This window comes from Aythya ferina, assembly GCF_964211825.1.
Source record: "Aythya ferina genome assembly, chromosome: 28".
Taxonomy (NCBI): domain Eukaryota; kingdom Metazoa; phylum Chordata; class Aves; order Anseriformes; family Anatidae; genus Aythya; species Aythya ferina.
The window spans coordinates 862,599-873,754 of NC_140325.1; the positions used below are offsets into that span (position 1 = coordinate 862,599).

The window sequence follows — 11,156 nt, forward strand, 5'->3', positions numbered from 1 at the left end:
ACTGGGGAGCCCAGAACTGGACACAGGACTCCAGGTGATGCCTCCCCAGGGCTGAGCAGAGGGGAGGATCACATTCCTTGACCTTTTGGCAACACTCTTCTGAACGCACCCCAGGATACCATTGTCCCTCTTGGCCACAAGGGCACATTGTTGACTGATGGTCAGCCTGCTGTCCTCCAGGACCCCCAGGTCCTTCTTTGCAGGGCTGTTCTTCAGCAGGTCAGCCCCCAGCCTGTACTGGTGCTTGGGGTTATTCCCCCCTAGGTGCAGGACCTTGCCTTTGTTGAACTTCATGAGGTTCACCCACCTCATTAAGCAGTGGGCTCTCATTTCCCTTAGTGCGGGGGCTTTCTACAGCATGTGTCCTTTTACATCCCACTAAAGGTCATTTCTGTGACTGTGCTGGTCTGACTGGGATGGAGTCACCTCTCCCTGCAGCAGCCCACAGAGTGCTGTGCTCTGCACGTGTAGCTAGAACAGCACTGGTATCACACCAGTGTTGTGTCTATTGCCGTGCAATGCTAGCAGTACATCAGGACTCCCTCCAAGCTCCCAAGAGCCAGCAGGCTGGGGTGGGCAAGTGATGGGGAGGGGACATCACCAGGGCAGCTGACCTAAACCGACCAAAGGGATATTCCATGCCATATGATATCACACTCAGCAATAAAAGGTGGGAAGGGGGAAGGAGATGGGGAGTTCTTGTGGTGGAAGCGTCTGTCCTCCCAAACAACCGCTACACGTATTGAGGCCCTGCTTCCCAAGACGTGGCCAAACATCACTCATTAACGGGAAGTAGAGAGAAACCGCTTTTCTTTCTCTCTATGCTTCTGCGTGGCCCTTGCTTTTTTTTTTTTCCTTTCCTTTTCCTCTCCCTTTTCCCTTTAATTAAGTCATTCTTATGTCAAACCTTGAGCTGTTTTTGTCGTATTTTCTCCCCTTTCCTCTTTGAGGAGGTGGAGTGAGAGAGCGGCCATGGTGGAACTCGGCTGCCCACCTGAGTAAAATCACCACAGTGACCAACAGAGAGGAAAGACTTTAAAATATAAAAGGCGTTCAGGTAATATTGTTGCTGCTGCATCACTGACTATGAAAACATTTGTGTTAGGCCATTTCCCTATTTATAACCACTAACCTTAAGCTCTAATCTGATGCTAAATGCAACCCCTCAGCCTAACAGGAACCCACTGTTCTAATCCCTAGCACCTCAAAGCTTACCTTGAAGCCCAAACCCAAACCTGCAGTCTCTTACCCTTACTCTTACCCACTTGTTCTCATTAATCCCTAGCCCTTACCCCTCACATGAAAATGCTGGCCTTAAACCTAGCCCTCACCCCAGCCCTAAATTAAACCCTAACCCACAAAGCTAGCCCATCCTCAAAACACTGACCAGACATCACAGGCAGAACAGTAAACCCTCCCCGCAAGCCTGTTCCTAACCCTGAAAGGTGAGCTCCAATCCCTAAACCCTAACCTGAAAACACCCGAAACCCTTGTTACGTGCTCTAACCTCATCTCACCCTGCTCAGAGTGGTGATATGTATATATGGATTGAGACCCATGCAGCACCAAAATTGCAGAGGTGGAGGAGGGTGGTGATCCTAACCAAGGCCGCACGCCACGGGCTGGTACCCATTGTGGTCCTTGTCCTGTGGAGATACAAGCATACCCTCACCACCATGTTATCAGCTCGTACAGTCCTTCCCACCCCCCGGTATCCAAGTTTCGCATCATCACCATCACTTTTCCTGTTTTAACTGATGTTAGTCCCGATTCCATTGTCTTAAAATGATTAATAATGGGTGGTATCTCTTCATGTTGAAAAGGTAGTGTTAAATGATTCATAACATAGATTACTTTAGCTAACCTATTCTGTGGTGTCTCTTGAGTCTCCCCGTTTCTGTTTTGCTAGCAGGTTCTTTATTGTGCAGTGGACTTGTTCTACTATGGCTTGTCCTGGGAGTGACTGTGGGATGCCTGTCTTGTGCATGATACCCCAAGTGTGAACAAACACCATTGTAGAGTGGCTGACATATGCAGGGCCACTGAGTCGAGGGGGACCCTGCTGCCCCTAATGCAGCCCCATAAGGAACTGGCCTTGCTCCCTGTCAGCATGTCCCACTGGCTCCTATGGTGTCCTCGTAGCACACAGGCCCTTCTCCCCGGGGTCCCCCCTCAGCTGCTCAGGTCCAGCCCTGCCCTGATGGTATTCTGCCCCACATGCAGCACTGGCCACTGCTCCTTGCCAACTTCAGGAGGTTTCTTTTGGCTGAAGGCTGGAGATTCCCAAGGTCCCCCTGCACTGAAGCTCCATTTTGTCACCTGTTCATGGTTGGGTGCAGATGACTCACCGTGATGGTGGTGACTCTCATAAGGTAACATTGTGAGGAGTGTCAGTACACTACAGGCACTAAAGGAGGTTATTTGTTTAGTGGAATTTCCAACCCAGGTAGGAATTACTGTAAGAACCATCTCTGAAACACTCAGTGATACTACAAAGCAAGCAAAAACCGGGATCACAGTGAATGAATGTTTGGCTCTTTGTATATTAGGGTATTTTCCAGGAAAACATACACCTACACAGACACACCTACAATATGGATCCCCCCCCAGCAGCTGGACTTAGACCCTCTGTCTAGCCAGGAGCTTGCCCCACGATCCCCTCCCATTGCCTAAACACACAAACCGTAACGAGTTTCTCCTGTACAGAACAACCAAGCCTTTGAGGCTGGGAAGCAGTCCCAGTCTGTCTCCTTCTCCTGTTGATTTTGGTCAGGAGTTACTTTCGCGTTTGTGCCAGCCTCCAGCCACTTTGCTTTCTTCCTGTGTGTCAGGGTGGACCATTCAGCAGCTTGAAGGGGTGATGACAGAACAAGGAGCAATGGTTTGAATTTTAAAGGATGACGTATGAGGAAGAAATTCTTTTCTTATCACGGTGGTGAGTCCTAGGAAGAGGTTGCCCAGAGAAACTGTGGATGCACCTTCCCAGAAAGTGTTCAAAGCCAGGTTGGATGGGGCTTTGAGCAAGCTGATGTAGTGGAAGGTGTCCCTGGCTGTGGCAGGGGGGGTGGAATTAGAAGGTCCCTTCCAACCCAGTCCATTCTATCAGTTGATGCTTGCCACCTCCTCAGTAGAGGGACTGCTGTTCCAATTAAAGAAAGGAGAAACCAAGCCTCCCAGTGCTGCGGAGAAGCTCAGCCCAAGCAGGCCAGAGAGAGGCCCGAGGCCTCGCAAGCTCAGCACATTGCTGGTGCCCTTCTCCAAGCCCTGGCTGGGCTGTGGCGGGAGGGGGCTGAGAGTAGCCACGCCCCCTTCCCCGATAGGGCGGGAAGTGGGCGGGGCTCGCGCCTGTTCCCTCGCAGCTGTGAGGAGAAGCCTTGGGGTCCCCTCAGTGCCGGGAGGGCATGGAGAGCAGAGAAAGCGCAGCAAGTACATACTGCCTGCTGCCCAGAGGGGCGTCAGGCGGCCCCCCAGAGAATGAGGTGGCCCCAGCATGGCCTCAAAGGTGCACATGGCATCGTGCCGTGCCCGGCAGCACCCCGTCAGGCCCCGTAACCTCTCTTGTTGCCCTCCCACAGCCGAGGCCGAGGGTGGCTGGTTGGAGGAGTCCCTGCTGGACTGCGCCTTTGCTGCCTGTGACGCAGAGCAGACAGGTAGCAGCGCCGGGACCCTGATTCCACCCCGTGGCCTCCTTCTCACTCTGTGGTGCCTGTTTCCACCTTCTGAATGGCGCGCGGAACCTGGGGGATGTCACGGGAACATACGCGGGGGGCTGGAGCCCAATGGGTGGATGCACAGGCAGCCCGGTGGATGCGCGCGCTGCCCAACAGATGCGGGGCATGTGGTGAGCTTTGCCTCTGATGGCAGGCGCGGTGCCAGCCTGGCGCATCGTGGAGTACCTGCAGGCCGTGACGGGGCGTAGCGGCGAGGAGCAGCAGCTGCAGGAGCTCAGGCAGATGCTGGAGCTGACGGCAGCAGGGGTAGCCCTGGATCTGCCCACCTTCCGCACTGTCATGCGTGAGTGGATCGCCCACTGTCAGCAGGACAGGTGAGCGCTTGGGGAAAAAGAGGCGAGCGGGGGCAGTGCTTCAAATGGCGACATTACAGCTCCACGCCCAGACACTGGGTGTGCCTGGAGCATACAGTGGAATTATGGCTCTGTGCCTTGACACATTAGCATTTCAAGCTAAATGTGGGCATTTCAGCTCTGCGCCTGCAACACCTGTCGCAACGTGGGAATTCGGGCTCTGCAGCCCAACACTGGGCGTTTCTGGAGCTAGATAATGGGATTGCATTTCTGTGCCCCAACAGTGGCATTTCAGGAGCCAAATACTGGAATTATGACTCCATGCCCTGACACCAATTGGTTCAAGAGCACCGGTGGGAATTGTGGCAGAGCATCGCCGTGCCACGTGCCCATCTCACTGATTCCCACCAACGCTTCAACGGTTTTCTTTCTCCAGGGCCTCGCAGCCTGCTGAGGAGCTGGATGTAACAGCTGGTAGGTGTCCGCACCGGAAAAAAGATCAGTGCCCATTCCAACCATGCTGCGCCTGCTGGCAGTACTGCTAATTCAAAGCCCCAGCTGAGCAACACCTCCTTCTTTCCTGTGCACGGGGTGTGGGCTTTGGTGGAAAACGCAGTCGCACACAAACAACTGAGCCACCCCATGTACAGCCAGAATGCCACAGTGTGGGGTGGAGAGTAGCGAAACTATGAGACATGAGGCAGCAATTGGAGGTGTGGTGCAGCAATTCAGAGCGGTGGGGCAGATTCACAGACGCTCACAGCATCAGTGGCACTGTGGTTTTGTTGCTGGGGCTCCATGGATGCAGATTCCCATCTCTCTCTACTCTCCCAGGACCTCGCGTGCTCACAGCCACATTGGATCTTGAGGGCTATGGCGGCGAAAGAGAGAGCGTGACCTTGTAGGTACTGGCATCATCGGGCTCTCAAAACACACCTCAGTGGTGCTAATGAGCCTCATCTCACTGCAGGGACACCAGGAGTGTCCAGGAGGAGCTGGAGCGCTCCAACCAGCACTTGGCCAGCCAGAACGCCACATTGCGCTGTGCCCTGCAGTCAGCTGAGGAGCTGAATGCCCAGCTGGCTGAGGAGGTGGCAAAGCTGACGGAGCAGCTCCACCGTTCAGGGGGCGCTCATAGGTGCTGGGAACAGGGGACAGGGACATGTGGGAAGCTGCAGATGCGTCTCTGCAGCAGTGCTGCCGGGTGACTACCAGCGGCCATCTGTCTCTTGCAGGGCCCATCAGGCATTGGAGCACGGCTGGGCATCCAGCCAAAAGCTGGAGGACTTGGAGGATGAGGTGAGACAGCTCCAGGAGGAGAAGAGAGGCCTGATAGAACAAAATCAGCGTCTGGTGAGTGCCCCCCAACTCTGTTGCTGTTGCTCATTTTCCCTTTTTTTCCTCTTAAAACAATGCCAAGGTGATGCGGTGACTCCTGGCTGCTGGTCGCTGGCCTTTGCCCTGCCTTCGGCAGTGAGGCTGTGTTGGCCTCAGCAGGGCCAGACCTGGTGGTGTGCAGCCTCCAGTTGCATGCCCCCCAACTAGTGGGCTGAACCCCGCAAATTATGGGGCTGCCCCCAGCAACTTAATGGCACAGTTTTTCCCTTCCAGGAAAGGGAGCAGCATGGCCTTCTGGAGGAAGTCACCGGCCTTCAGCAGACGGTGAGGATGGGAACAAAGAACCAGGGGTGCCCCGCAGCACTGTGCCCTCACCCCAATGCACCACCAGCAGCCTTCAGTCCAATCTCACTGGGTATCAACCCACTTTCCTCTGGAGCAGAACTCAGTGCTGCTCGCTGAGGCCAAGGGAAGAAAAGAGAATCTGCAGGCACCAGAGGCACAGAAGGATGCCATCCTGCAGGTAAGAGGCAGCCGAGCCTTGTCACATGCTAACAAACCAGCTCCCTCAGCTGGGGGGGGACAACGCATGAGGCTGGCGGCCCCTCCCCCATTATGCCCATCTGTGGAGGCCAATGTGGCCACAGCCTCCAGCCCTGCTGCGTTGCTGTGGTGTCCTGCTACAATCGGCCTTCGCCAAGGTGAGCAACATGATCCCTCTCCTCAAGTGAAAAGGCTCCCCAGGGCTCCAAAGGGATGGGAGTCACCACCGGCACCCCAAATTTGTTGCTGTTCCCCCCAGTTCTGCAGATGATGTGTGGCATGCAGGACCTGATGGAGGCTTTGCAGCACTACGAGGGCGCTGTGTGGGCATGGCCCCCACAAAGTCCCCAAATCCAGCAAAATGGAGAGGAGAAATGGGAGAAAGCTTAACAAAGTCTTTTTCTTCCCCCAAACTCAAGGAGCTACAAGTGGAGATCAGCAGCCTCCACAGACTGCTGAGGCAGACACTGGAGGCTTTGGCCACGTAGGTGCTGTGGGTACTCGGGGGGACACAGGGCTCTCACTGGCTGAAAATGCCCCTATAAACTCCCAAATCTGCGTTTTCATCCTTTCTTCTAGCTCAGCCTCAATCGCCATACCTATTTGTGAGGCGGAGGTCAGGGCAGACGGCCGCCAGCTGCTTTTTGGGGCTGCATGCTAGAAATCGGGGCGGTCAGAATCTTAAGGAGTAGGAAGATGGGAGGGAAAAAAATGGGTAGAATTGTAATAAAATGTGGGCATGCAAAGACCGTGGACACAAGTGTGGCCCCTGCAAACCTGCACTGGCTTGGAGTGAGGGCACATGGTGCTTTGGGTCCCCCAGAATTCCCATCTACCCCTTGCCCATACTGCCCATTTCCCCCCACCCCCACTTTCCAGCCCTCCCCGCATCCCCCAGTGCCCATCACCGCCACCCCCTCGATGCCAATCACTGCCCCAGTTTCCAGCCCCCCAGCCTCTTCCTCCCACAGGCGAGCCCCAGAGCCCGAGGCACAGCTGCTTAGCACAGAGCCGTGGAGGGAGGTAGGAATCATCAGAATCACATCTTTTCCCCCAGAAAATGTCAAGCGGGGGGCAGAGGAGGAACGGCCATATCACCGCCCCCTCAATCACCATGTTCCCCACAGCCAGCCCAGTGTGTAAACCAGAACTGCCGGCGCACATGGTGGTAAGTGGGGGTCCCACAGCACCCCACACTGCAGGTCAGGAAAAGCCCGGGAGGTTTGGAGGGGCACTGCACCCCCCAGATCTCCCCCCAGACCACTGAGTGCCCCTGCAGGCTCCTCCCACACCTGCTACTGGTGCTGCTGCTGGCACTGCTCTGCCTCCTGCCCCACATCACTCCACGGCTGGAGCTGAGCTACCTGAGATCCCCCCCACTGTGAGAAGACCCAGGTAAAGTGACCGGACCCTGCTGTGGGGCACATGGAAGCCCAAGCCCCATAGTGGGTACAGCAGCGCATGGGGAGGTGGAGTAGAGTGAGTGTGGAGCGGGGTTAGGCGGAAAAGTGGATGGAGGGGAGAATTACGGAGTGGAGTGTGGGGCTCTAGGGCAAAGCGTGGGTGGGCTGTGGGACGGAGCACAGTGCTTGGGGCACAATAAATGCCCCCCTGCCCTATAGTTTACCTGCAGGGGCCAGGCTGGGAGCCAAGGCACCAGGTCATTTCCCCAGCCCAGCCACCCCATCCCGCAGTGCCAGCCACCCAGGTAACACCCCTCTGCTTTTTCCAGGTCGCAGCTCCCCCTGCATAGCACTGGACCGCCCCCATGGAAGCTACTCACCCCTGTGCCATGGGGCATGGGGGTGCACGCGAATGCCCCCAATGAAGTCCCCCTCCCCCACAGTATCCCTCTTCTTGGGGAGGCTCTGTATGTGCTGCCCCACAAAAAGGAGGAATAAAGCTGTGCCTAGCACTGCCCTGCGTCACACAGAGTGAATGGGGGGCCTTTATGGGGGGGGGTCATTTGGGCGGGAGTTTGAGTGGGGTAGGGGTGCACGAAGGGCATGCAGCATTGGGGTTGCAGCAGGGCCCACTGTGTCCCAGTATGTCTCAGTGTACTCCAGGGCCACCTATGGGTGTTCTCAGCCCCATCCCAGTTCCCTATTGTCATGATCTCAGTGCTCCCACTGTCCTCACCAGTTTCATCCCAGTGCACACATTATCCCCATTCCCAGTGCTTCCAGGACTACCTTGTCCCCATCGTGCAATCCCCATTGTGTCCCTTCTAGTGCCTATGTCCTGATGCCAGTGCTCCCAGAACCCCATTATCCCCATTCCCAGTGCAGCCAGTGTCGCATCTGGGCGCAGGCCCACCTGTTACTGTAAAAGTCAGTCAAAGAAACTCTCTGAGATGCAAATCGGAGTGTCAGAAAGCAGGCGTTCTTTCATTGCAGCGCCGAACGTGCAGGGGATGGCTCCACTTAGTGTGTGTGCTGAACTGTTCAGGCTGCAGTGGCTGTATATAACGTAAACCTACATATCCATTATATTAAAAAAAAAAAAGAGGCACCCACAACTTATCCACACTATTTCCCAGAACTCCAGGATTCCTGAAAGTAAGTATTCTCATTTGCTTCTACCGGTGGTCTTTCAGGTTCTTCCAATGTTCCTTGATAGGAACATTGAGCAGGTGGGGATTCGATTGTTCTTGTGCACATCCAGACTTATAAGCTGCACATTTGCTACCCTGACCAACAACCTGTCATGTTTTTGAATATCTCCAAAGAAGGAGACTCCACAACCTCTCTGGATAACCTGTTACAGTGCTCTGTCATCCTTACAGTAAAGAAATGTGGCACCCCCAAAAAGAGTGCAGCCCCTTCCTCTTGACACCCTCTCTTCAGATATTTGTACACATTGATAAGATTCCCTCTCAGTCTTCTCCAAGCTAAACAGACCCAGCTCTCTCAGCCTTTCTTTGTATGAGAGATGCTCCAAGCCCTTAATCATCTTTGTATCCCTCCACTGGACTCACTCCAGGAGTTCCATGTTCCTCTTATACTGGGGAGCCCAGAACTGGACACAGGACTCCAGGTGATGCCTCCCCAGGGCTGAGCAGAGGGGAGGATCACATTCCTTGACCTTTTGGCAACACTCTTCTGAACGCACCCCAGGATACCATTGTCCCTCTTGGCCACAAGGGCACATTGTTGACTGATGGTCAGCCTGCTGTCCTCCAGGACCCCCAGGTCCTTCTTTGCAGGGCTGTTCTTCAGCAGGTCAGCCCCCAGCCTGTACTGGTGCTTGGGGTTATTCCCCCCTAGGTGCAGGACCTTGCCTTTGTTGAACTTCATGAGGTTCACCCACCTCATTAAGCAGTGGGCTCTCATTTCCCTTAGTGCGGGGGCTTTCTACAGCATGTGTCCTTTTACATCCCACTAAAGGTCATTTCTGTGACTGTGCTGGTCTGACTGGGATGGAGTCACCTCTCCCTGCAGCAGCCCACAGAGTGCTGTGCTCTGCACGTGTAGCTAGAACAGCACTGGTATCACACCAGTGTTGTGTCTATTGCCGTGCAATGCTAGCAGTACATCAGGACTCCCTCCAAGCTCCCAAGAGCCAGCAGGCTGGGGTGGGCAAGTGATGGGGAGGGGACATCACCAGGGCAGCTGACCTAAACCGACCAAAGGGATATTCCATGCCATATGATATCACACTCAGCAATAAAAGGTGGGAAGGGGGAAGGAGATGGGGAGTTCTTGTGGTGGAAGCGTCTGTCCTCCCAAACAACCGCTACACGTATTGAGGCCCTGCTTCCCAAGACGTGGCCAAACATCACTCATTAACGGGAAGTAGAGAGAAACCGCTTTTCTTTCTCTCTATGCTTCTGCGTGGCCCTTGCTTTTTTTTTTTTTCCTTTCCTTTTCCTCTCCCTTTTCCCTTTAATTAAGTCATTCTTATGTCAAACCTTGAGCTGTTTTTGTCGTATTTTCTCCCCTTTCCTCTTTGAGGAGGTGGAGTGAGAGAGCGGCCATGGTGGAACTCGGCTGCCCACCTGAGTAAAATCACCACAGTGACCAACAGAGAGGAAAGACTTTAAAATATAAAAGGCATTCAGGTAATATTGTTGCTGCTGCATCACTGACTATGAAAACATTTGTGTTAGGCCATTTCCCTATTTATAACCACTAACCTTAAGCTCTAATCTGATGCTAAATGCAACCCCTCAGCCTAACAGGAACCCACTGTTCTAATCCCTAGCACCTCAAAGCTTACCTTGAAGCCCAAACCCAAACCTGCAGTCTCTTACCCTTACTCTTACCCACTTGTTCTCATTAATCCCTAGCCCTTACCCCTCACATGAAAATGCTGGCCTTAAACCTAGCCCTCACCCCAGCCCTAAATTAAACCCTAACCCACAAAGCTAGCCCATCCTCAAAACACTGACCAGACATCACAGGCAGAACAGTAAACCCTCCCCGCAAGCCTGTTCCTAACCCTGAAAGGTGAGCTCCAATCCCTAAACCCTAACCTGAAAACACCCGAAACCCTTGTTACGTGCTCTAACCTCATCTCACCCTGCTCAGAGTGGTGATATGTATATATGGATTGAGACCCATGCAGCACCAAAATTGCAGAGGTGGAGGAGGGTGGTGATCCTAACCAAGGCCGCACGCCACGGGCTGGTACCCATTGTGGTCCTTGTCCTGTGGAGATACAAGCATACCCTCACCACCATGTTATCAGCTCGTACAGTCCTTCCCACCCCCCGGTATCCAAGTTTCGCATCATCACCATCACTTTTCCTGTTTTAACTGATGTTAGTCCCGATTCCATTGTCTTAAAATGATTAATAATGGGTGGTATCTCTTCATGTTGAAAAGGTAGTGTTAAATGATTCATAACATAGATTACTTTAGCTAACCTATTCTGTGGTGTCTCTTGAGTCTCCCCGTTTCTGTTTTGCTAGCAGGTTCTTTATTGTGCAGTGGACTTGTTCTACTATGGCTTGTCCTGGGAGTGACTGTGGGATGCCTGTCTTGTGCATGATACCCCAAGTGTGAACAAACACCATTGTAGAGTGGCTGACATATGCAGGGCCACTGAGTCGAGGGGGACCCTGCTGCCCCTAATGCAGCCCCATAAGGAACTGGCCTTGCTCCCTGTCAGCATGTCCCACTGGCTCCTATGGTGTCCTCGTAGCACACAGGCCCTTCTCCCCGGGGTCCCCCCTCAGCTGCTCAGGCCCAGCCCTGCCCTGATGGTATTCTGCCCCACATGCAGCACTGGCCACTGCTCCTTGCCAACT

At 54.0% G+C, this 11,156-nt stretch overlaps 1 protein-coding gene across 6 annotated transcripts; it reads left to right on the forward strand.

Annotated features, from left to right (window-relative positions):
- The first annotated feature begins 2,046 nt into the window (after positions 1-2,046).
- Positions 2,047-7,822, forward strand: LOC311424522 (protein KASH5-like). 6 transcript variants are annotated; one of them, XM_084499794.1, is made up of 13 exons: positions 2,047-2,935; positions 3,576-3,650; positions 3,865-4,045; positions 4,461-4,498; positions 4,859-4,925; positions 4,995-5,162; positions 5,260-5,377; positions 5,636-5,686; positions 5,805-5,885; positions 6,325-6,389; positions 6,963-7,073; positions 7,185-7,300; positions 7,638-7,822. In XM_084499794.1, exons 1-12 carry the CDS (start codon positions 2,905-2,907, stop codon positions 7,288-7,290), a joined length of 1,092 nt encoding a protein of 363 aa, XP_084355920.1. In that variant the 5' UTR covers positions 2,047-2,904; the 3' UTR covers positions 7,291-7,300; positions 7,638-7,822. The 6 variants fall into 6 exon arrangements, 4 of the variants coding, with proteins under 4 accessions (XP_084355920.1, XP_084355921.1, XP_084355919.1 ...); XM_084499795.1 differs by lacking the exon at positions 2,047-2,935 and adding an exon at positions 3,296-3,426; XM_084499793.1 differs by lacking the exons at positions 2,047-2,935; positions 4,995-5,162; positions 6,325-6,389 and having other exon boundaries at positions 3,344-3,650.
- The last annotated feature ends 3,334 nt before the right edge of the window (positions 7,823-11,156 follow it).

Excerpts from the sequence above, each read along its gene's own strand:
- LOC311424522 (XM_084499794.1), top strand. The coding sequence starts at position 2,905 with ATGAGGAAGAAATTCTTTTCTTATCACGGTG. Across the intron at positions 5,687-5,804 it reads TCACCGGCCTTCAGCAGACG|AACTCAGTGCTGCTCGCTGA; the intron begins GTGAGGATGGGA and ends CCTCTGGAGCAG. Across the intron at positions 5,886-6,324 it reads AGAAGGATGCCATCCTGCAG|GAGCTACAAGTGGAGATCAG; the intron begins GTAAGAGGCAGC and ends CCCAAACTCAAG.